The sequence below is a fragment of the Melopsittacus undulatus genome, chromosome 29 (genome assembly GCF_012275295.1).
Source record: "Melopsittacus undulatus isolate bMelUnd1 chromosome 29, bMelUnd1.mat.Z, whole genome shotgun sequence".
NCBI lineage: Eukaryota > Metazoa > Chordata > Aves > Psittaciformes > Psittaculidae > Melopsittacus > Melopsittacus undulatus.
The window spans coordinates 120650-147479 of NC_047555.1; the positions used below are offsets into that span (position 1 = coordinate 120650).

Below are 26830 nucleotides of genomic sequence, written 5' to 3' on the forward strand. Positions count from 1 at the left end.
ATAGGAGTGCACTGTGCCCCATAGAGGTGCAGTGGGACTTATAGGGGGCAATGGGACCCATAGGGGGACCCATAGGGGTGCAATGCGCCCCGTAGGGTGCATTAGGCCCCATAGGGTGCAATGGGACCCATAGGGGGACCCATAGGGTGCAATGGACCCCATAGGGGTGCAATGGGACCTATAGGGTGCATTTGGCCCCATAGGGTGCAATGGGACCCATAGGGTACAATGGGACCCATAGAGGAACCCATAGGGGTGCATTTGGCCCCATAGGGTGCATTGAGCCCCATAGGGGGACCCATAGGAGTGCAATGGGCCCCATAGGGGTGCAATGGGACCCATAGGTAGCAATGGGACCCATAGGGTACAATGGGACCCATAGAGGAACCCATAGGGGTGCAATTGGCCCCATAGGGTGCATTAAGCCCCATAGGGGGACCCATAGGGGTGCATTGGGCCCCATAGGGTACAATGGGCCCCATAGAGTGCGCTCTAGGACCCACCCCCCCCTTGTCGCCGCTGATTGGTTGCGTCCGCCCCCTTGGCTCCGCCTCCTTCTTACGTCACTTCCTGCCGACGGCCGCGCACTTCCGCTTCCGGCAGGGGCCGGCCTGGAAGTGACGCGCGGCGGCCGCTGCGCCGGAGGTCGCTGCCGGTGAGGCCTATAGGGATATATGGGATATATAGGAGTCCTATAGGGACCTATAGGGATATATGGGGTATATGGGTCTCTATGGGTGTCTATGGGTGTCTATGGGTGTCTATGGGGGATCTATGGGGGTTTATGGGTCTCTATGTGTCTCTATGGGGCGCTATGGGTCTCTATGGGGTCTCTATGAGGTCTCTATGGTATCTCTATGGGGGTCTATGGGGATCTATGGGGTCTATGGGGGTATATGGGGTTCCTATATGGGTCTATAGGGCTCTATAGGGTTCCTATAGGGATCTATGGGGCGCTACGGGTCTCTATGTGTCTCTATGTGTCTCTATGTGTCTCTATGTGTCTCTATGTGTCTCTATGTGTCTCTATGGGTCTCTATGGGTCTCTATGGGGGTCTCTATGGTGGTCTGTGGGGGATCTATGGGGCTCTATGGAGATCTATGGGGGTTTATGGGGGTCTATGGGTCTCTATGTGTCTCTATGGGTCTCTGTGGGTGTCTCTTGAGGTCTGTTGGGGTCTATGGGGTCCTTGTGGGGTCTCTATGGGGCTCTGTAGGGGTCTATGGGGATTTTTGGGTGTCTATGTGTCTCTATGGGTCTCTATGTGTCTCTATGTGGTCTCTATGGTATCTCTATGGGGCTCTGGGGGGTCTATGAGGCCTATGGGGGGTCTATGGGGTCTATGGGGGTCTATGGAGCTTTATGGGGTCTCTATGGGGGGGTCTATGGGTCTCTGTGGGGATCTATGGGGATTTATGGGTGTCTATGTGGTCTATGGGGGTCTATGGGGCTCTATGGGGCGTAATGGGGATCTATGGGGGGTCTGTGGGGCTCTGTGGGAGTTTATGGGGTCATTAATGAGGGGTAATTAATGAGGGTCAATTAAAGGGGTTCATCAGCATTAATTAATGAGTCCTAATTAATTATTTATGAGTCATTTTATGCCAGCCTATTAGCATTATGAATGTTAATGAGCTTTAAGTAATGAGGGTTTATTTATGCTATTATTAGTATATGTTAATAAGCATGTAGTAATGAGTGGGGTACATTAAGAAGTAGGGGTTCATTAGCATATGCTAATGTGTTACCATATGCTAATGAGTGGGGGTTCATTATCTGACATTATGAACATGGGTTTATTATCATATGTTAATGAGTAGGGAGTGTGTTTTCTTACCGTACAGTAATCAGCTGGGGGTGGTTCATTAGTATATACCAAGAAGCTGGGGATAGGTCATTACCATATGCTAATGAGCCGGGGAGGTTCATTAGCATATGCTAATGAGCGGGGTTTCATTATTTGGGTTCATTATCATGTGTTAATGAGCAGGGTGTGTGTCCTTAGTATATGCTAATGAGCTGGGGAGGTTCATTAGCAGATGCTAATGAATGGGGGTTATCATATGTTATAAGCTTAGGTTCATTGTCTTGCGTTAATGAGCGGGGTGTGTGTGTGTCATTACCATATGCTAATGAGATGTTTTGGGTCATTAGCATATGCTAATGAGTGGGGAGTTGTTATATGTTATGAACTTGGGTTCATAATGTTAATGAGAGTGTGTGTATGTGTCATTACCATATGCTAATGAGTTTGTGGGTTCATTACCATATGCTAATGAGATCTCCTTGCAGCCATGGGGGAGCTGAGTGACCTGGACCGGCAGATCGAGCAGCTGCGGCGCTGTGAGCTCATCAAGGAGAGCGAGGTCAAGGCTCTGTGCGCCAAGGCCAGGTCAGATCATTTGCATAAACACCGGCTCATTTGCATAACTGCGGGATCATTAACATAATAATGGACTAGCATAACCACGGGCTCATTAGCATAACCACGGGGTCATTAGCATAAACACGGACTAGCATAACCACGGGCTCATTAGCATAACCACGGGGTCATTAGCATAAACATGGACTAGCATAACCACGGGCTCATTAGCGTAAGCACGGGGTCATTAGCATAGCCACGGGATCATTAGCATAACCAGGGGATCATTAGCATAACCACAAACTCATTAAGGTAGTGGCCACATCATTAGCATAACCATGGGATCATTAGCATAATCACGGGATCATTATCATAACAGCGGGATTATTACCATAGCCACAGACTCATTACCATAACCAAGGACTCATTAGCATAACCACGGAATCATTACTATAACCATGGGCTCATTAGCATAACCACGGAGTCATTAGCATAACCACGGACTTACTAGTGTAGCGGCCACCTCATTAGCATAGCAGCTGCCTCATCAGCATAGTGGCCACATTGGCATAACAACTCCCTCATTAGTATAATGACAGCCTTATTAGCATAACAGACTCATTAGCATAATGGAGTCATTAGCATACGGCCCTTATTAGCATAATGTCTTGGTAGCATAATGAGTAACTATGTTGTAATTAACAATATCCTCATTAGCATAATGATTAGCATACTAATGTTCATCTCATTAACAGCACTTGTATTAGAATACCAATGTTATGCTAATTATCTCATTAATAACAGTCTCATTAGCATAAATATTAACATGTTAAGCATCATATTAAGAACAGCCCATTAATATAACACACAGTTGTGATTGGCATCAGCCTCATTAGCATAGTTATTAGCAGGGTAATTAACATGCTAATGAACATGCTAATGAACACCCCTATGGGGCAATTGCCTGCAGGGAGATCCTGGTGGAGGAGAGCAACGTGCAGAGGGTGGACTCCCCGGTCACGGTGAGGGGGCTATGGGGCAGCTATGGGGCAGCTATGGGGCAGCTGTGGGGCATGTATACAGGGGCTATGGGGGGGATATGAGGGGGCTATGGGGCAGCTATGGGGCAGCTATGGGGGGATATGGGGCAGCTATGGGGCACGTATAGGGGGCTATGGGGGGGATATGAGGGGTTATGGGGCAGCTATGGGGCATGTATAGGGGGCTATGGGGCAGATATGGGGGGGCTATAGGGCATGTATAGGGGGCTATGGGGCAGATATAGGGGGGCTATGTGGCACATATAGGGGGATATAGGGCAGATATGAAGAGCTATGGGCTGGATATAGGGGGATATGGGGGGATATGAGGGGCTATGGGGCAGCTATAGGGGGGCTATGGGGCAGGTATGGGGGGCTATGGGCTGGATATAGGGGGCTATGGGGGGGATATAGGACTCTATGGGGCAGATATAGGGGGCAATGGGGGGTATGGGGCTATGGGGGGGATATATGGGACTATGGGGCAGCTATTGGGGGCTATGGGGTGGATCTAGTTGGCTATGGGACACATGTAGGGGGTTATGGGGGGAATATATGGGGCTATGGGGGGGCTATGGGGCTCTATGGGGTGGCTATGGGGGGCTATGGGGCAATGGGCTCTGACCCCCATTCCCCCCCCAGGTCTGTGGTGACATCCATGGGCAGTTCTATGACCTCAAGGAGCTCTTCAGGGTGAGCTGCCCCATAAGTGCCCCCCCCCGGACCCCCAAGTGCCCCCCTGGGCCCCATAAGTGACCCCAACCACCTCTTCATGTGCTCTTATTGCCCCCAACCTGCCCCATAACTGCCCCCTTTGTGCCCCATAAGTCCCCTCCACCTGCCCCATAACTGCCCCCGACCTGCCCCATAACTACCCCCTGTGCCCCATAAGTGCCCCCTTTGTGCCCCATAACTGCCCCCTGTGCCCCATAAGTGCCCCCTTTGTGCCCCATAACTGCCCCCCTGTGCCCCATAAGTGCCCCCCCTGTGCCCCATAAGTGCCCCCTTTGTGCCCCATAAGTGCCCCCTTTATGCCCCATAACTGCCCCTCTGTGCCCCATAAGTCCCCTCACCTGCCCCATAACTGCCCCTCTGTGCCCCATAACTGCCCCCCTGTGCCCCATAACTGCCCCCTTGTGCCCCATAACTGCCCCCCTGTGCCCCATAACTGCCCCTCTGTGCCCCATAACTGCCCCCTTTGTGCCCCATAAGTGCCCCCTTTGTGCCCCATAAGTGCCCCCTTTGTGCCCCATAACTGCCCCCGTGTGCCCCATAACTGCCCCTCTGTGCCCCATAACTGCCCCCTCTGTGCCCCATAAGTCCCCTCCACCTGCCCCATAAGTGCCCCTCTGTGCCCCATAACTGCCCCTCTGTGCCCCATAACTGCCCCTCTGTGCCCCATAACTGCCCCCCTGTGCCCCATAACTGCCCCTCTGTGCCCCACAAGTGCCCCCTTTGTGCCCCATAACTGCCCCTCTGTGCCCCATAACTGTGCCCCATAACTGCCCCCTGTGCCCCACAGGTTGGGGGGGACGTCCCTGAGACCAATTACTTGTTCATGGGGGACTTTGTGGACAGAGGCTTCTACAGCGTCGAGACCTTCCTGCTGCTGCTGGCGCTCAAGGTGGGGCTGGGGACCCCCATGTGTGGGGCAGGACCCATAAGTGTGGGGCAGGACCCATAAGTGTGGGGCAGGATCCCCAATATGTGGGGCAGGAACCCAAGGAGTGGGACAGGACCTAATGTGTGGGGCAGGACTCATAAGTGTGGGGCAGGATCCCCCATGTGTGGGGTAGAACCCAATATGTGGAGCAGGACCCATAAGTGTGGGGCATAGGAAGCAATGTGGGTCCATAGGAACCCCATATGTGGCTCCGCCCCACACGTGTGGGTCCATAGGAACCCCACAAGTGTGGCTCAGCCCCACATGTGTGGGTCTGCCCCACAAGTGTGGGTCAGGATCCCCATGTGTGAGTTAGAACCCAATATGTGGGTCAGGCCCCACAAGTGTGGGTCCATGGGAACCCCATGTGTGTGTCAGGCCCCACAAATGTGGGTCCGCCCCACATGTGTGGATCCATAGGAACCCCATAAGTGTGGCTCCGCCCCACAAGTGTGTGTCAGGCCCCATAAGTGTGGGTCAGGCCCCATATGTGTGGGGCATAGAAAGCAATGTGGGTCCATAGGAACCCCATGTGTGGGTCTGCCCCATAAGTGTGGGTCCGCCCCGTAAGTGTGGGTCAGGCCCCATAAGTGTGGGGCAGTAACCCCCATATGTAGGGCAGGACCCATAAGTGTGGAGCAGAACCCAATGTGTGGCCCAGGCCCCACAAGTGTGTGTCAGGCCCCACAAGTGTGGGTCCATAGGAACCCCATGTGTGTGTCCGCCCCATAAGTGGCTCTGCCCCACATGTGTGGGTCCATAGGAGCCCCATAAGTGTGTGTCCACCCCACAAGTGTGAGTCGCCCCATATGTGGCTCCGCCCCACAAGTGTGGGTCCATAGGAACCCCATAAGTGTGTGTCTGCCCCATAAGTGTGTGTCTGACCCACAAGTGTGTGTCCGCCCCATAAGTGTCTCCGCCCCACACATGTGTGTCCGCCCCATAAGTGTCTCCACCCCACACATGTGTGTCTGCCCCATAAGTGTCTCTGCCCCACACATGTGGGTCACCCCACAAGTGCCTCCGCCCCATAAGTGTGTCTGCCCCATAAGTGTCTCCACCCCACACATGTGTGTCTGCCCCATAAGTGTATCCGCCCCACACATGTGGGTCCATAGGAGCCCCACAAGTGCCTCCGCCCCACATGTGTGTGTCCGCCCCATAAGTGTGGGTCCATAGAAGCCCCATATATGGCTCTGCCCCACAAGTGCCCCCACCCCACACCCGTGTCCCCTCCCCCCCCCAGGTGCGCTACCCCGACCGCATCACCCTGATCCGCGGTAACCACGAGAGCCGTCAGATCACTCAGGTCTATGGGTTCTATGACGAGTGTCTCAGGAAGTATGGATCAGTCACCGTGTGGCGCTACTGCACCGAGATCTTCGACTACCTCAGCCTGTCCGCCATCATTGACGGCAAGGTATGCTAATCACATGCTAATGAGGTGATAATGAGGTGGTAATGAGGTGGTAATGAGACACTAATGATATGGATCAGTCACCGTGTGGCGCTACTGCACCGAGATCTTCGACTACCTCAGCCTGTCCGCCATCATCGACGGCAAGGTATGCTAATCACATGCTAATGAGGTGATAATGAGGTGGTAATGATATGCTAATGAGGGGGTAATGAGACACTAATGATATGGATCAGTCACCGTGTGGCGCTACTGCACCGAGATCTTCGACTACCTCAGCCTGTCCGCCATCATCGACGGCAAGGTATGCTAATGAGATGCTAATGAGGTGGTAATGAGATGCTAATGAGGTGGTAATGAGACACTAATGATATGGATCAGTCACCGTGTGGCGCTACTGCACCGAGATCTTCGACTACCTCAGCCTGTCCGCCATCATCGACGGCAAGGTATGCTAATCACATGCTAATGAGGTGATAATGAGGTGGTAATGATATGCTAATGAGGGGGTAATGAGACACTAATGATATGGATCAGTCACCGTGTGGCGCTACTGCACCGAGATCTTCGACTACCTCAGCCTGTCCGCCATCATCGACGGCAAGGTATGCTAATCACATGCTAATGAGGTGATAATGAGGTGGTAATGATATGCTAATGAGGGGGTAATGAGACACTAATGATATGGATCAGTCACCGTGTGGCGCTACTGCACCGAGATCTTCGACTACCTCAGCCTGTCCGCCATCATCGACGGCAAGGTATGCTAATCACATGCTAATGAGGTGGTAATGAGGTGATAATGAGGGGGTAATGAGACACTAATGATATGGATCAGTCACCGTGTGGCGCTACTGCACCGAGATCTTCGACTACCTCAGCCTGTCCGCCATCATCGACGGCAAGGTATGCTAATGAGATGGTAATGAGGTGGTAATGAGGGGGTAATGAGACACTAATGATATGGATCAGTCACCGTGTGGCGCTACTGCACCGAGATCTTCGACTACCTCAGCCTGTCCGCCATCATCGACGGCAAGGTATGCTAATGAGGTGGTAATGACATGGTAATGAGGTGGTAATGAGATGGTAATGAGGGGGTAATGAGACACTAATGATATGGATCAGTCACCGTGTGGCGCTACTGCACCGAGATCTTCGACTACCTCAGCCTGTCCGCCATCATCGACGGCAAGGTATGCTAATGAGGTGGTAATGAGATGCTAATGAGGTGGTAATGAGGTGGTAATGAGGGGGTAATGATATGGATCAGTCACCGTGTGGCGCTACTGCACCGAGATCTTCGACTACCTCAGCCTGTCCGCCATCATCGACGGCAAGGTATGCTAATCACATGCTAATGAGGTGGTAATGAGATGCAAATGAGGTGGTAATGAGACACTAATGATATGGATCAGTCACCGTGTGGCGCTACTGCACCGAGATCTTCGACTACCTCAGCCTGTCCGCCATCATCGACGGCAAGGTATGCTAATGAGATGGTAATGAGGTGACAATGATATGCTAATGAGGGGGTAATGAGACACTAATGATATGGATCAGTCACCGTGTGGCGCTACTGCACCGAGATCTTCGACTACCTCAGCCTGTCCGCCATCATCGACGGCAAGGTATGCTAATGAGGTGGTAATGAGGTGGTAATGACATGCTAATGAGGTGGTAATGAGGTGATAATGAGGTGATAATGAGACAGTAATGATATGGATCAGTCACCGTGTGGCGCTACTGCACCGAGATCTTCGACTACCTCAGCCTGTCCGCCATCATCGACGGCAAGGTATGCTAATCACATGCTAATGAGGTGGTAATGAGATGCTAATCACATGGTAATGAGGGGGTAATGAGACACTAATGATATGGATCAGTCACGGTGTGGCGCTACTGCACCGAGATCTTCGACTACCTCAGCCTGTCCGCCATCATCGACGGCAAGGTATGCTAATGAGATGGTAATGAGGTGGTAATGAGGTGGTAATGAGGGGGTAATGAGACACTAATGATATGGATCAGTCACCGTGTGGCGCTACTGCACCGAGATCTTCGACTACCTCAGCCTGTCCGCCATCATCGACGGCAAGGTATGCTAATCACATGCTAATGAGGTGATAATGAGATGGTAATGAGGGGGTAATGAGACACTAATGATATGGATCAGTCACCGTGTGGCGCTACTGCACCGAGATCTTCGACTACCTCAGCCTGTCCGCCATCATCGACGGCAAGGTATGCTAATCACATGCTAATGAGGTGGTAATGAGATGCTAATGAGGGGGTAATGAGACACTAATGATATGGATCAGTCACCGTGTGGCGCTACTGCACCGAGATCTTCGACTACCTCAGCCTGTCCGCCATCATCGACGGCAAGGTATGCTAATCACATGCTAATGAGGTGGTAATCACATGCTAATGAGGTGGTAATGACATGGTAATGACATGCTAATGAGGTGATAATGAGATGCAAATGAGACACTAATGATATGCCAATGACATGCCAACGATAGGCTAAAGATACGCCAACAATAGGCTAATGATATGCTAGTAACACACCAACAATAGGCTAATGACATGCTAATAATGCACCAATGATAGGCTAAGTATATGCTAATGACATGCCAACAATAGGCTAAGGATATGCTAATGACACGTCAACGATAGGCCAACGCTATGCCAATGACACACCAACGATAGGCTAATGATACACTAATGATATGCCAACGACACACTAATAATATGCTAATGATATGCAAACGATAGGCTAATGATACACTAACGATATGCTAATGACACGTTGACAGGCCAATGATAGGCTAATGACATGCCAACAATAGGCTAACAATACACTAACGATATGCTAATGACATGCCAACGATAGGCCAATGATACACTAATGACATGCTAATGATATGGTGATGACATGCCAATGATATGCTAACAACACGCTGATAATATGTTACTGATACACTAATGACGTGCCAATGATATGCTAATGATACACTAATGACATGCTGATGACATGCTAATGACACGCCAATGGCATGCTAATGGAACAAACATGCTAAGGGCATGCTATGGGCACAAACATGCTAAGAACATGCTAAGAAGAGGTTAAGAACACACTAAGGACATGCTAAGGATGCCCTAAGGACACGAACATGCTAAGAACACGCTAAGAACATGCTAAGAATACAATAACGATATGAACACGCTAAGAACAGGCTAAGAACCTGCTAAGGACACACTAAGGACATGCTAAGGATGCCCTAAGGACATGAACATGCTAATGACATGCTAATGACATGCTAATCACGTGTGTGTCCGCAGATCTTCTGTGTGCACGGAGGCCTCTCACCCTCCATCCAGACCCTGGACCAGATCCGCACCATTGACCGCAAGCAGGAGGTGCCTCATGATGGACCCATGTGTGACCTGCTCTGGTCTGACCCCGAGGGTGAGACACACACGTGTACCCCCTATAGACACCCTATAGACCCCATATAGACCCCCTATAGACACACTGAGACACACACATGTACCCCCTATAGACCCCATATAGACACACTGAGACACACATATGTACCCCCTATAGACTCCCTATAGACACACTGAGACACACACATGTACCCCCTATAGACCCCCTATAGACACACTGAGACACACACGTGTACCCCCTATAGACCCCCTATAGACACACTGAGACACATGTACCCCCTATAGACCCCATATAGACACACTGCGACCCATGTACCCCCTATATACCCCATATCCTCTATAGCCCCTATATACCCCCTATATACCCTATATCCTCTATACCCCCTATATACCCCATATTCTCTATAGCCCCTATGTCCCCCCTATATACCCCATGTCCTCTATAGCCCCTATATACCCCCATAACCACATGTTCTCTGTACCCCCCATATACCTCCTATATACCCCCATACCCTATGTACACGATGCCCCCTATATGCCTCCCATACCTACATACCTTATACCTCTATATATCCATATACTCTATATACCCCCTGTACCCCCTATATCCCCCCTATCACCCTTATATTCCCTATATACTGCCCATATACCCTGTACCCTCTATATACCCCCTATACCTTATATACCCTATACCCCCTATATACTTTTCATACCTTATATACTCTATACCCCACAGTCTATACCTCTTATCCCACCATCTCCCTCTATACCCCATATATACCCCCCCATACCCCCTATATACTCCCTATACCCCCTATACTCTATGTACTCTAACCCCCCATACCCCATATACCCCCCATACCCCATAAACCCCATACACCCTATATACCCCATATAACCCTATATGTCCCACAGACACCACAGGCTGGGGGGTGTCCCCCCGCGGTGCCGGGTACCTGTTTGGCAGTGATGTGGTGGCTCAGTTCAATGCTGCCAATGCCATTGCCCTATACCCCCCATACCCTATATACCCTATACCCCCCATACCCTATATACCCTATACCCCCCATACCCCATATACCCCCTATACCCCCCATACCCTATATACCCCCCACACCCTATATACCCTACACCCCCCATACCCTATATACCCTATACCCCCCATACCCTATATACCCTATACCCCCCATACCCTATATACTCTATACCCCCCATACCCTATATACCCCCCATACCCTATATACCCCCCATACCCTATATACCCTACACCCCCCATACACTATATACCCTATACCCCCCATACCCCATATACCCCCCATACCCCATATACCCCCCATACCCCATATACCCCCCATACCCTATATATCGCCCATACCCTATATACCCCCCATACCCTATATACCCTATACCCCCCATACCCTATATACCCTATACCCCCCATACCCCATATACCCCATATAACCCCATATACCCCATATACCCCCCATACCCCATATACCCTATACCCCCCATACCCCCCATACCCCATATACCCCATATAACCCTATATGTCCCACAGACACCACAGGCTGGGGGGTGTCCCCCCGCGGTGCCGGGTACCTGTTTGGCAGTGATGTGGTGGCTCAGTTCAATGCTGCCAATGCCATTGCCCTATACCCCCCATACCCTATATACCCTATACCCCCCATACCCCATATACCCCCCATACCCCCCATACCCTATATACCCCATATAACCCTATATGTCCCACAGACACCACAGGCTGGGGGGTGTCCCCCCGCGGTGCCGGGTACCTGTTTGGCAGTGATGTGGTGGCTCAGTTCAATGCTGCCAATGCCATTGCCCTATACCCCCCATACCCTATATACCCTATACCCCCCATACCCTATATACCCCATATAACCCTATATGCCCCACAGACACCACAGGCTGGGGGGTGTCCCCCCGCGGTGCCGGGTACCTGTTTGGCAGTGATGTGGTGGCTCAGTTCAATGCTGCCAATGCCATTGCCCTATACCCCCCATACCCTATATACCCTATACCCCCCATACCCTATATACCCTATACCCCCCATACCCTATATACCCTATACCCCCCATACCCTATATACCCTATACCCCCCATACCCTATATACCCTATACCCCCCATACCCTATATACCCCATATACCCTATATACCCCCCGTACCCTATATACCCTATACCCCCCATACCCCATATACCCCCCATACCCTATATACCCCATATAACCCCATATACCCTATACCCCCCATACTCTATATACCCCATATAACCCCATATACCCTATATACCCTATACCCCCCATACCCCATATACCCTATACCCCCCATACCCCACATACCCCCCATACCCCATATACCCTATACCCCCCATACCCTATATACCTTATACCCCCCATACCCTATATACCCTATACCCCCCATACCCTATATACCCCATATCCCCCATATCCCCCATACCCCATATACCCCCCATACCCCCTATACCCTATATACCCTATATACCCTATATAACCCTATGTACCCCACAGACACCACAGGCTGGGGGGTGTCCCCCCGCGGTGCCGGGTACCTGTTTGGCAGTGATGTGGTGGCTCAGTTCAATGCTGCCAATGCCATTGCCCTATACCCCCCATACCCTATACCCCCCATACCCTATATACCCTATACCCCCCATACCCTATATACCCTATACCCCTCATACCCCATATACCCCCCATACCCTATATACCCCATACCCCATATACTCCCTATACCCCCCATACCCTGTATACCCTATACCCCCTATACCCTATACCCCCCATACCCCCCATACCCTATATACCCTATATACCCCCCATACCCCATATACCCTTTATACCCCATATACCCCATACCCCCCATACCCTATATACCCCATACCCTCCATACCCCCTATACCCCCCATACCCTATACCCCCCATACCCTATATACCCTATATACCCCCCATACCCTATATACCCCATATAACCCTATATGCCCCACAGACACCACAGGCTGGGGGGTGTCCCCCCGCGGTGCCGGGTACCTGTTTGGCAGTGATGTGGTGGCTCAGTTCAATGCTGCCAATGCCATTGCCCTATACCCCCCATACCCTATATACCCCCCATACCCTATATACCCTATATAACCCTATATGTCCCACAGACACCACAGGCTGGGGGGTGTCCCCCCGCGGTGCCGGGTACCTGTTTGGCAGTGATGTGGTGGCTCAGTTCAATGCTGCCAATGCCATTGCCATGATCGGCCGCGCTCACCAGCTGGTCATGGAGGGCTACAAGTGGCACTTCAGTGAGACCGTGCTCACCGTCTGGTCTGCGCCCAACTACTGCTACAGGTGACATCATAATCACATGCTAATTACATGCTAATGACATGCTAATGACATGCTAAGAGTGATAACTGATATAGACAGCCATTGGTTCCATAGGGAAGGAGATGCAGAAGGGGTGATAATGGGTGTAGGTACCACTGGAGAATGGAGTTAGGATGCTAAGGACATGCTAAGGACATGCTAAGAACATGCTAAGGACACACTAAGGGGTGATAGACATGCTAAGGACATGCTAACTGCCATAGAAACCCATTGGTTCCATAGGGAAAGAGGTGATGATGGGTGTAGGTACCAGTGGAGTATGGAGTTAGGATGCTAAGGACACGCTAAGGACATGCTAACAGGTGATAGACACGCTAAGGACATGCTAAGGACATGCTAAGGGGTGATAGCTCACATAGACATACATTGGGTCTCTAGTTAGTGGCACTTCAGTGAGACCGTGCTCACCGTCTGGTCTGCGCCCAACTACTGCTACAGGTGACATGCTAACTACATGCTAATCACATGCTAATGACATGCTAAGGGGGTGATAGGTCACATAGACCTACATTGGGTCTGTAGTCAGGGGCACTTCAGTGAGACCGTGCTCACCGTCTGGTCTGCGCCCAACTACTGCTACAGGTGACATGCTAATTACATGCTAATGACATGCTAATGACATGTTAATGACATGCTAAGGGGTGATAGACATGCTAAGGGGGTGATAACTTACATAGAAACCCATTGGTTCCATAGGGAAGGAGATGCAGAAGGAGGTGATAATGGGTGTAGGTACCAGTGGAGAATGGAGTTAGGATGCTAAGGACACGCTAAGGACATGCTAAGGACATGCTAAGGGGGATAGACACGCTAAGGGGGTGATAACTCACATAGACCTGCATTGGTTCCATAGAGAAGGAGGTAATGATGGACATAGGTACCAGTGGAGTATGGAGTTAGGATGCTAAGAACACGCTAAGGACACGCTAAGGGGTGATAGACACACTAATGACATGCTAATTACATGCTAAGGGGTGATAGCTCACATAGACATGCATTGGGTCTGTAGTTAGGGGCACTTCAGTGAGACCGTGCTCACCGTCTGGTCTGCGCCCAACTACTGCTACAGGTGACATCATAATTACATGCTAATTACATGCTAATGACATGCTAAGGACATGCTAAGGGGTGGTAGCTCACATAGCCATAGGTACTGTAGCTGGTCATGGAGGGCTACAAGTGGCACTTCAGTGAGACCGTGCTCACCGTCTGGTCTGCGCCCAACTACTGCTACAGGTGACGTGAGAATTACATGCTAATTACATGCTAATTACATGATAAGGGGTGATAGACATGCTAAGGGGGTGATAACTCACATAGACACCCATTGGTTCCATAGGGAAGGAGATGCAGAAGGGGTGATAATGGGTGTAGGTACCACTGGAGTATGGAGTTAGGATGCTAAGGACACGCTAACGACATGCTAAGGACATGCTAAGGGGTGATGGACACGCTAAGGACATGATAAGGGGGGATAATGGTCATAGACATGCATTGGTTCCATAGAGAAGGAGGTGATGATGGATGTAGGTACCAGTGGAGTATGGAGTTAGGGTGCTAAGGACATGCTAAGGGGTGATAGACACACTAAGGACATGCTAAGGACACGCTAATTACATGCTAATGACATGCTAAGGGGTGATAGCTCACATAGACATGCATTGGGTCTGTAGTTAGGGGCACTTCAGTGAGACCGTGCTCACCGTCTGGTCTGCGCCCAACTACTGCTACAGGTGACATGATAATTACATGCTAATTACATGCTAATGACATGATAATGACATGCTAAGGGGTGATAGACTCGCTAAGGGGGTGATAACTCATAGACATACATTGGTTCTATAGGAAAGGAGATGTGGAGGGGGTGATGGAGTCCAGAGTTAGGATGCTAAGGACATGCTAAGGGGGTGATAACTCACATAGACATGCATTGGGTCTCTATGTGTCTCTATGTGTCTCTATGGGTCTCTATGTGTCTCTATGGGTCTCTATGGGTCTCCATGTGTCTCTATGGTCTCTATGGGTCTCTATGTGTCTCTATGTGTCTCTATGTGTCTCTATGTGTCTCTATGTGTCTCTATGGGTCTCTATGGGTCTCTATGTGTCTCTATGTGTCTCTATGTGTCTCTATGGTCTCTATGTGTCTCTATACGTCTCTATGTGTCTCTATATGTCTCTATATGTCTCTATATGTCTCTATATGTCTCTATATGTCTCTATGTGTCTCTATGTGTCTCTATGGGTCTCTATGGTCTCTATGGGTCCCTATAGGTCTCTATATGTCTCTATATGTCTCTATGGGTGCAGGTGCGGTAACGTTGCCGCCATCTTGGAGCTGGACGAGCACCTGCAGAAGGAATTCATCATCTTCGAGGCAGCTCCACAGGAAACACGTGGGATCCCTGCCAAGAAACCCGTGGCCGACTACTTCCTGTGACCCCGGGGTCATATGGGGTCATCCGAGGTCATCTGGGGTCAACCGGGGTCATCCCCAGGTCATCCCGGGTCATCTGGGGTCAATAGGGTCAGCCATGGTCAATGGGTGTCAATGGGGTCAATGGAGATCAATGGATGTCAATGGAGGTCAATGGAGGTCAATGGGGGTCAATGGGGGTCAATGGGTATCAATGGACACAATGGGGGTCATGTGATGTCAAGGGGGTCAACTGAGGTCACTGCCTGCCCCCCTGTCTTAATGTGCTGACTGTGACCCTATTAGGTGGCCTTTGACCTTTAGGGATCCCACGTGATCTATGGATGACCCTTGTGACTTCTGGGCTGACATTTGACCTTTAGGAACCCCATGGCCAAATGGGGTGCCCTTTGACCCTTTGCACTCTCTGGGGTGACCTTTGACCTCCAAGGACACTCATATGCCATGGGGTGGCCTTTAAACGTAATTGACCCCCCCATTACCTATGGGTGACCCTTGACCTTACAGACCCCTCCTGACCCCTTGGTGACCTCCTGTGACCTCCAGGATGACCCCTCCCCCCCTCTCCCCTCCCCCCCCCGTTTCCCTCCAAACGGGGTTTTTTTGAGGCCGTTTCTGCTCCTTTTAGATAAAAAAACCTCAAAAAAAGACCAAAAGTGTCGAAATATGAGAACGGGGGGGGAGGGGCAGCGGAGTCACGTGGTCAAACCATCATGGCGGCCTCCTTGCGGCCAACATGGCCGCCGCCATGACCGCACCGCCGCCACGTGGGGGGAGCGGGTGGGCGGGGCGAGATGACGTCATCTAATGGGGCGGAGCCTCAGATTAGACCACGCCCCTATCGTAGCCATCTTCTCGCGAGAGTCGGTGACGAGAAGCGGGCGGCGAGATCTCGCGAGAATAAACCTCACTGTGGCTGTGAAGGAGCAGCGAGATCTCGCGAGATCCACCCCACTCTGTGAAGGAGCAGCGAGATCTCGCGAGATCCCTCCTCACTGTAATAAGGAGCGTCGAGATCTCGCGAGATCCCCCCACCGTGGCTGTGAAGGAGGCGAGATCTCGCGAGATCCTCACCCCCCTTTGGCTGTGTATGAGCGGAGAGATCTCGCGAGATACCCCCCTCACTGTGGCCCTGAAGGAGCCGAGAGATCTCGCGAGATCCTCCCCCCACTCTGTGAAGGAGCGGCGAGATCTCGCGAGATCTTCACCCGCTTTTGGCTGTGAAGGAGGGGGAACTCCGGAACTCTCGCGGGATGTCGCTCGGAAGCCACGCCCCCTTCTTCTCGCGAGATCTTCACACTGGCTGTGAAGGAGCGGCGAGATCTCGCGAGATCCTCCCCCCACTGTGGCTGTGAAGGAGCAGCGAGATCTCGCGAGATCGCCCCCCACTGTGGCTATGAAGGAGCGGCGACATCTCGCGATATCCTTCCCCTCCTCCCGTGGCTGTGAAGGAGGGACGAGATCTCGCGAGATTTCCCCCCCCCCCCCCCCCCAGTGTAGTAGTGAAGCAGCGGCGAGATCTCCCCCACTCTGTGAAGGAGCCGCGAGATCTCGCGAGATCTCCGCACCGTGTCTGTGAAGTAGGCGGCCGACCGCAACTCTCGCGAGATCTCGCTCTGAAGCCACGCCCCTTCTCCCTCCCGCCCCCGTCCTCCCCTCACGCGTCGCCGCCATTTTGCCGCCGGGCCCGATCCTCGTTCCCGTGAGCACCGGAGGGGGGGGAGGGGCAGAGAACAGCCCCGGGGGGGGGGGGAGGGGGGAGGGGGGGGGTGGGGGAGGGGCGGGGGGGGCGGGGGAGGGGGGGAGGGGATCCGGTAACGGGAATGGAAACGGGGGGGGAAGGGGGAGGGGGGGGGCGCGGCCGCCATTTTGAGGCGGAGCGGGAGGCGCCGCCCCCTCCCCCCCCTTCCCCTCCCCCCACTTCCCCTCCCCCTTCGCTTCCGGTGCCGTCTGCGGCCTGAGGGGAGGGAGAGAGAAACCGGTAACCGGGACGTGTGGGGCGGGAGGTGGGGCAGGGATGTGGGGCAGGCTATGGGGCAGCGGGATCGGCTATGGGGCAGGCAATGGGGGGAATGGGGGCTCCCATTGGGGTCTGCTGTGGGGCAGGGAGCGGCTCTATGGGGCAGGCAATGGGGGAGGCAATGGGGGCTCCCATTGGGGTCTGCTGTGGGGCAGGGAGCGGCTCTATGGGGCAGGCAATGGGGCAGGGAGCGGCTCTATGGGGCAGGCAATGGGGGCTCCCATTGGGGTCTGCTATGGGGCAGGGAGCGGCTCTATGGGGCAGGCAATGGGGCAGGGAGCGGCTCTATGGGGCAGGCAATGGGGGCTCCCATTGGGGTCTGCTATGGGGCAGGGAGCTGCTCTATGGGGCAGGCAATGGGGGCAGGCAATGGGGTGAATGGGGGTAGCAATTAGGCCTTGCTATGGGGCAGGGATCTTCTCTATGGGGCACTCGTTGGGCCTTGCTGTGGGGCAGGGAGCTGCTCTATGGGGCAGGGAATGGGGCAGGCAATGGGGTCTGCTGTGCAGCAGGAAGCTGCGCTAATGGGCAGGCAATGGGGCAGGCAATGGGGGCTTTCATTGGGGTCTGTTGTGGGGCAGGGATTCTCTCTGTGGGGCACTCGTTGGGCCTTGCTATGGGGCAGGCTGTGGGGCAGGGAGCGGCTCTATGGGGCAGGCAATGGGGGCTCCCATTGGGGTGAATGGGGGCAGCAATTGGGTATTGCTATGGGGCAGGGATCCTCTCTATGGGGCACTCGTTGGGCCTTGCTATGGGGCTCCCATTGGGGTCTGCTATGGGGCAGGGAGCTGCTCTATGGGGCAGGCAATGGGGGCTCCCATTGGGGTGAATGGGGGCAGCAGTTGGGCCTTGCTATGAGGCACCCATTGGGGTTTGTTATGGGGCAAGGAGCCCCTCTATGGGGCAGGCTATGGGGGCTCCCATTGGGGTCTGCTGTGGGGCAGGGTGCTGCTCTATGGGGCAGGCAATGGGGGCTCCCATTGGGGTCTGCTGTGGGGCAGGGAGCTGCTCTATGGGGCACTCGTTGGGCCTTGCTATGGGGCAGGGAGCTGCGCTATGGGGCAGCCAATGGGGTCTGTTATGGGGTGAATGGGGGCACCAATTGGGGCTTGCTATGGGGCACCCATTGGGGTCTGCTATGGGGAAGGGAGCTGCTCTATGGGGCAGGCAATGGGGGCTCCTATTGGGGTCTGCTGTGGGGCAGGGAGCCTCTCTATGGGGCACTTGTTGGGCCTTGCTATGGGGCAGGGAGCTTCTCTGTGTGGCAGCTAATGGGGTGTGTTATGGGGTGAATGGGGGCTCCCATTGAGCCTTGCTGTGGGGCAGGGAGCTGCTATATGAGGCGCTCGTTGGGCCTTGCTATGGGGCAGCCACTGGGATCTGCTGTGGGGTGAATGGGGGCTCCCATTAGGCCTTGTTATGGGGCAGGGGAATCCTCTATGCGGCACCCATTGGGCCTTGCTATCGGGCACCCATTGGGGTCTGCTATGGGGAAGGGAGCCCCTCTATATGGCAGCCAATGGGGTCTGCTATGGGGTGCATGGAGGCACCAACTTGGTCTTGTTATGGGGCAGGGCAGCCCTCTCTGCGATACCTGTTGGGCCTTCTGTGGGGCACCCATTGGGCCATGCTATGGGGTGAATGGGGACACTTATTTGGCCCTGCTATGGGGCAGGGATCCTCTCTATGGGGCCTGTATTGGGCCTTGCTATGGGGGAAATGGGGGCACCCATTGAGCCCTGCTATGGAGCAGGGATCCTGTTTATGGGGCACCTGTTGGGGCTTGTTATGGGGCAGGGATCCCTTCTATGGGGCACCCATTGGGCCTTGCTATGGGGTGAAGGGGGGCTCACATTGAGCCCTGTTATGGGGCAGGGGAACTCTACATGGGGCCTGCATTGGGCCTTGTTATGGGGTGAATGGGGGCACCCATTGGGCCCTGTTATGGGGCAGGGATCTCCTCTATGGGGCACCCATTGGGTCCTGCTATGGGGCAGGGATCCTGTTTATGGGGCACCCATTGGGCCTTGTTATGGGGTGAATGGGAGCCCCCATTGGGTCTTGCTATGGGGCAGGGATCTTGTTTATGGGGCACCCATTGGGCCTTGTTATGGGGTGAATGGGAGCCCCCATTGGGCCTTGCTATGGGGCAAGGATCCTCTATGGGGCATCCATTGAGCCTTGCTATAGGGTGAATGGGGGCTCCCATTGGGCCTTGCTATGGGGCAGGGATCCCCTCTATGGGGCTCCCATTGAGCCTCGCTATGGGGTGACTGGGGGCACCCATCAAAGGTCACATGGGGTCACGGTGGGGTCCCCCCCCCTCACCCCCTCACCCCTCCCCTCCCCCCCCAGGAGCGCCCCCCCCCGCGTCACCGGCACCGTGGAAGTGGAGTGTGAGGAGGAGGAGGAGGGCCCCGCGCACACAGGTGGGATATGGGGCACATATGGGGCAGCTATGGGGCAGCTATGGGGCAGCTATGGGGCAGCTATGGGGCAGCTATGGGGTAGCTATGGGGCAGCTATGGGGCAGCTATGGGGTAGCTATGGGGCAGCTATGGGGCAGCTATGGGGCAGCTATGGGGCACGTATGGGGCTCCTATGGGGCAGCTATGGGGCAGCTATGGGGCACGTATGGGGCTCTATGGGGTATCTATGGGGTACCTATGGGATATCTATGGGGTGGCTATGGGGGTTATGGGGCACATATGGGGGCTATGGGGCAGCTATGGGGGCTATGGGGCAGCTATGGGGCACGTATGGGGCAGCTATGGGGGCTATGGGGCTCTATGGGGGCTATGGGGCAGCTATGGGGCACGTATGGGGCGGCTATGGGGTATCTATGGGGCAGCTATGGGGGCTATGGGGCTCTATGGGGTACCTATGGGGCAGCTATGGGGTATCTATGGGGGCTATGGGGTATCTATGGGGTACCTATGGGGGCTATGGGGCATGTATGGGGTGCTATGGGGCAGCTATGGGGCGGCTATGGGGTATCTGTGGGGCCTCTGGGTGTTACGGGGCATCTATGGGGCGCCTGTGGGGGCTATGGGGTACATATGGGGCACTTATGGGGACTATGGGGCTCCTATGGGGCACCTATGGGGCAGCTATGGGGCACCTGTGGGGGCTATGGGGCATTTACGGGGCACATATGGGGTACCTATGGGGGCTATGGGGCGTCTATGGGGGCTATGGGGGATCTATGGGGCAGCTATGGGGGTTATGGGGCATCTGTGGGGTAGCTATGGTGGTTATGGGGCACATATGGGGGCTGTGGGGTGGCTATGGGGCATCTATGGGGTATCTATGGGGGCTGTGGACGCTATGGGGCAGCTATGGGGTATCTATGGGGGCTATGGGCGCTATGGGGTACCTATGGGGTATCTATGGGGGCTATGGGCGCTATGGGGTATCTATGGGGGCTATGGGGCACCTGTGGGGTATCTATGGGGGCTGTGGGGCATGTATGGGGGCTATGGGGCGGCTATGGGGCACCCATAGGGGCACCTATAGGGGCTATGGGGCATCTATGGGGGGGCTGTGGGGGCACCTATGGGGGCTATGGGGGGCACCCGTGGGTGATATGGGGCACGCATGGGGGCTATGGGGCACCTATGGGGGCACCTATAGGGGCTATGGGGCATCTATGGGGGGGCTGTGGGGGCACCTATGGGGGCTATGGGGGGCACCCGTGGGTGATATGGAGCACGCATGGGGGCTATGGGGCACCTATGGGGGCTATGGGGGGGGCACCTATGGGCGCTGTGGGAGGGCATTGGTGTCATTGGGTCCTATGGGGGCACCTATGGGTGCTATGGAGGGAGTGGATGACACCAGCACCTATGGGTGCCATGGGGGCACCCATGTATGCCATTGGAGGGCATTGGTGCCTATGGGTGCTATGGGGCAGTCAGTATGTATGGGTGCTGCTGGGGTTGATTGGTACCTATGGGTGCTATGGGGGCTGCATTGGTACCTATGGGTGCTATAGGGGTGCTCAGCACCCATGGGCTTTATGGGTGATGCTCAGTACCCATATGCGATGCTCAGCACCCATGGGTGATGCTCTCTAGATGATGCTTAGCACCCATAGGTGATGCTCTATAGGTGATGCTCTATAGGTGATGCTCTATAGGTGATGCTCTATAGGTGATGCTCTATGTCTCCCATAGGCGGCAGTGGGGAGCGCAGGCTGGGCCGCCCGGGTACCCATAGGTGATGCTCTATAGGTGATGCTCTATAGGTGATGCTCTATAGGTGATGCTCTATAGGTGATGCTCAATGTCTCCCATAGGCGGCAGTGGGGAGCGCAGGCTGGGCCACCCGGGTACCCATAGGTGATGCTCTATAGGTGATGCTCTATAGGTGATGCTCTATAGGTGATGCTCTATGTCTCCCATAGGCGGCAGTGGGGAGCGCAGGCTGGGCCGCCCGGGTACCCATAGGTGATGCTCTATAGGTGATGCTCTATAGGTGATGCTCTATAGGTGATGCTCTATGTCTCCCATAGGCGGCAGTGGGGAGCGCAGGCTGGGCCGCCTGGGTACCCATAGGTGATGCTCTATAGGTGATGCTCTATAGGTGATGCTCTATAGGTGATGCTCTATGTCTCCCATAGGCGGCAGTGGGGAGCGCAGGCTGGGCCGCCCGGGTACCCATAGGTGATGCTCTATAGGTGATGCTCTATAGGTGATGCTCTATAGGTGATGCTCTATAGGTGATGCTCAATGTCTCCCATAGGCGGCAGTGGGGAGCGCAGGCTGGGCCGCCCGGGTACCCATAGGTGATGCTCTATAGGTGATGCCCTATAGGTGATGCTCTATAGGTGATGCTCTATAGGTGATGCTCTATAGGTGATGCTCTATGTCTCCCATAGGCGGCAGTGGGGAGCGCAGGCTGGGCCGCCCGGGTACCCATAGGTGATGCTCTATAGGTGATGCTGAGCACCCATAGGTGATGCTCTATAGGTGATGCTCTATAGGTGATGCTCAGCACCCATAGGTGATGCTCCATGTCTCCCATAGGCGGCAGTGGGGAGCGCAGGCTGGGCCGCCCGGGTACCCATAGGTGATGCTCTATAGGTGATGCTCAGCACCCATAGGTGATGCTCTATAGGTGATGCTCTATAGGTGATGCTCTATAGGTGATGCTCTATGTCTCCCATAGGCGGCAGTGGGGAGCGCAGGCTGGGCCGCCCGGGTACCCATAGGTGATGCTCTATAGGTGATGCTCTATAGGTGATGCTCTATAGGTGATGCTCTATAGGTGATGCTCTATAGGTGATGCTCTATGTCTCCCATAGGCGGCAGTGGGGAGCGCAGGCTGGGCCGCCCGGGTACCCATAGGTGATGCTCTATAGGTGATGCTCTATAGGTGATGCTCTATAGGTGATGCTCAGCACCCATAGGTGATGCTCTATAGGTGATGCTCTATAGGTGATGCTCTATGTCTCCCATAGGCGGCAGTGGGGAGCGCAGGCTGGGCCGCCCGGGTACCCATAGGTGATGCTCTATAGGTGATGCTCTATAGGTGATGCTCTATAGGTGATGCTCTATGTCTCCCATAGGCGGCAGTGGGGAGCGCAGGCTGGGCCGCCCGGGTACCCATAGGTGATGCTCTATAGGTGATGCTCTATAGGTGATGCTCTATAGGTGATGCTCTATAGGTGATGCTCTATGTCTCCCATAGGCGGCAGTGGGGAGCGCAGGCTGGGCCGCCCGGGTACCCATAGGTGATGCTCTATAGGTGATGCTCTATAGGTGATGCTCTATAGGTGATGCTCTATAGGTGATGCTCTATGTCTCCCATAGGCGGCAGTGGGGAGCGCAGGCTGGGCCGCCTGGGTACCCATAGATGATGCTCTATAGATGATGCTCAGCACCCATAGGTGATGCTCTATAGGTGATGCTCTATAGGTGATGCTCTATAGGTGATGCTCTATAGGTGATGCTCTATAGGTGATGCTCAGTGTCTCCCATAGGCGGCAGTGGGGAGCGCAGGCTGGGCCGCCCGGGTACCCATAGGTGATGCTCTATAGGTGATGCTCTATAGGTGATGCTCTATGTCTCCCATAGGCGGCAGTGGGGAGCGCAGGCTGGGCCGCCCGGGTACCCATAGGTGATGCTCTATAGGTGATGCTCTATAGGTGATGCTCTATAGGTGATGCTCTATAGGTGATGCTCTATAGGTGATGCTCTATGTCTCCCATAGGCGGCAGTGGGGAGCGCAGGCTGGGCCGCCCGGGTACCCATAGGTGAGGCTCTATAGGTGATGCTCTATAGGTGATGCTCTATAGGTGATGCTCTATAGGTGATGCTCTATGTCTCCCATAGGCGGCAGTGGGGAGCGCAGGCTGGGCCGCCCGGGTACCCATAGGTGATGCTCTATAGGTGATGCTCTATAGGTGATGCTCTATAGGTGATGCTCTATAGGTGATGCTCTATGTCTCCCATAGGCGGCAGTGGGGAGCGCAGGCTGGGCCGCCCGGGTACCCATAGGTGATGCTCTATAGGTGATGCTCTATAGGTGATGCTCTATGTCTCCCATAGGCGGCAGTGGGGAGCGCAGGCTGGGCCGCCCGGGTACCCATAGGTGATGCTCAGCACCCATAGGTGATGCTCTATAGGTGATGCTCTATAGGTGATGCTCTATAGGTGATGCTCTATAGGTGATGCTCTATAGGTGATGCTCTATGTCTCCCATAGGCGGCAGTGGGGAGCGCAGGCTGGGCCGCCCGGGTACCCATAGATGATGCTGAGCACCCATAGATGATGCTCAGCACCCATAGGTGATGCTCTATAGGTGATGCTCTATAGGTGATGCTCTATAGGTGATGCTCTATGTCTCCCATAGGCGGCAGTGGGGAGCGCAGGCTGGGCCGCCCGGGTACCCATAGGTGATGCTCTATAGGTGATGCTCTATAGGTGATGCTCTATAGGTGATGCTCTATAGGTGATGCTCAATGTCTCCCATAGGCGGCAGTGGGGAGCGCAGGCTGGGCCGCCCGGGTACCCATAGGTGATGCTCTATAGGTGATGCTCTATAGGTGATGCTCTATAGGTGATGCTCTATAGATGATGCTCAGCACCCATAGGTGATGCTCTATAGGTGATGCTCTATAGGTGATGCTCTATGTCTCCCATAGGCGGCAGTGGGGAGCGCAGGCTGGGCCGCCTGAGCACCCATAGGTGATGCTCTATAGGTGATGCTCTATAGGTGATGCTCTATAGGTGATGCTCTATGTCTCCCATAGGCGGCAGTGGGGAGCGCAGGCTGGGCCGCCCGGGTACCCATAGGTGATGCTCTATAGGTGATGCTCTATAGGTGATGCTCTATAGGTGATGCTCTATAGATGATGCTCAGCACCCATAGGTGATGCTCTATAGGTGATGCTCTATAGGTGATGCTCTATGTCTCCCATAGGCGGCAGTGGGGAGCGCAGGCTGGGCCGCCTGAGCACCCATAGGTGATGCTCTATAGGTGATGCTCTATAGGTGATGCTCTATAGGTGATGCTCTATAGGTGATGCTCTATGTCTCCCATAGGCGGCAGTGGGGAGCGCAGGCTGGGCCGCCCGGGTACCCAGGAGCTGGACCAGGGCTCGGTCCGGCCGCGGCCGCCGGTGCAGGATGAGGCCCCCCCAGCCCAGCAAGGCCCCGGGCAGGAGGGGGCAGCCGGGGCCCCCCCCCGCAGCCTGCCCCCCCCGCAGCCCCCAATGCACCCGCAGGTCAGGGGGCACCTGCCCCAAAGCACCCCATAATAACCCCATAATAACCCATAATAACCCCATAATAACCCCAAAACCACCCTGAAACACCCCAAAATACCCCCAAAACACTCTAAATAACCCAAAATAACCCCCCAGATCCATTCTAACCCCCCCATACCCCATAATAACCCCCCATATCCCATCATACCCCCCCATACCCTATCATAATCCTCCCATACCCTATAATAACCCCCCATATCCTATAATAACCCCCATTATACCCTATAATAACCCACCCATACTCTAATATTCCCATACCCTATAATACCTCCCCCATTCTATCCCCCCGTACCCCGTCATACCCCCACCATACCCTATAATAACCCCCCCATTCCCCATTATACCCCCCCATATCCCATTCTACCCCCCCATACCCCATCATAACCCCCCCTGTACTCCATTATAACCCCTCCATACCCTATAATAACCACCCCATGCTTTATAATACCCCCCCATACCTTATGATACCCCCATACCCTATAATAACTTCCCCATACCCTATAATAACCCCCCATACCCCATCATAATCCCCCCTGTATGTCACCATAACCCCCATACCCCATTATACCCCCCCATATCCTATAATAACTTCCCTGTACTCCACTTTTCCCCACCCATACCCTATAATAACCCCCTATATACCCCATTATACCCCCCATACCCCATTATCCCCCCCCATACCCCATATACTGACCCATTGGTGCCCCCCCAGGTCCCAGCAGGCAGAATGACCGGCAGCAGCCCCGTGTCCCCTGCCTCCTCGGGCTCCCTATAATACCCCCCATACCCTATAATAACCCCCTATATACCCCATTATCCCCCCCCATACCCCATTGTACCCCCCATACCCCATAATAACCCCCCCATACCCTATAATAACCCCTTATATATCCCATTATCCCCCCCATACCCTATAATAACCCCCCCATACCCCACAATACCCCCCCATACCCTATAATACCCCCCATACCCTATAATAACCCCTTATATATCCCATTATCCCCCCCATACCCTATAATAACCCCCCCATACCCCACAATACCCCCCCATACCCTATAATACCCCCCATACCCTATAATAACCCCCTATATACCCCATTATCCCCCCCCTATACCCCATTATCCCCCCCCCATACCCTATATACTGACCCCCCCATTGCCCCCCCAGGTCCCAGCAGGCAGAATGACCGGCAGCAGCCCCGTGTCCCCTGCCTCCTTGGGCTCCATATAATACCCCCCATACCCTATAATAACCC

General features: G+C 54.0%; 2 protein-coding genes and 1 long non-coding RNA gene across 3 annotated transcripts; all 3 read left to right on the forward strand.

Annotated features, from left to right (window-relative positions):
- The first annotated feature begins 590 nt into the window (after positions 1-590).
- On the forward strand, positions 591-16434 carry LOC117437840 (serine/threonine-protein phosphatase 4 catalytic subunit). The gene is made up of 9 exons (XM_034072481.1): positions 591-655; positions 2294-2393; positions 3334-3385; positions 4046-4096; positions 4926-5027; positions 6313-6486; positions 9829-9955; positions 13122-13311; positions 15658-16434. Exons 2-9 carry the CDS (start codon positions 2296-2298, stop codon positions 15785-15787), a joined length of 924 nt encoding a protein of 307 aa, XP_033928372.1. The 5' UTR covers positions 591-655; positions 2294-2295; the 3' UTR covers positions 15788-16434.
- Positions 6649-7860, forward strand: LOC117437841 (uncharacterized). Its single transcript, XR_004550514.1, has 2 exons — positions 6649-7279; positions 7436-7860. It is a non-coding gene; the product is annotated as an uncharacterized lncRNA (long non-coding RNA).
- A 603-nt stretch (positions 16435-17037) lies between the features above and the next one.
- Positions 17038-26350, forward strand: LOC117437835 (proline-rich protein 2-like). The gene is made up of 5 exons (XM_034072476.1): positions 17038-17135; positions 17280-17486; positions 20160-20233; positions 25352-25533; positions 26288-26350. The coding sequence occupies exons 1-5, from the start codon at positions 17038-17040 to the stop codon at positions 26348-26350; spliced, it is 624 nt and encodes a 207-aa protein (XP_033928367.1).
- The last annotated feature ends 480 nt before the right edge of the window (positions 26351-26830 follow it).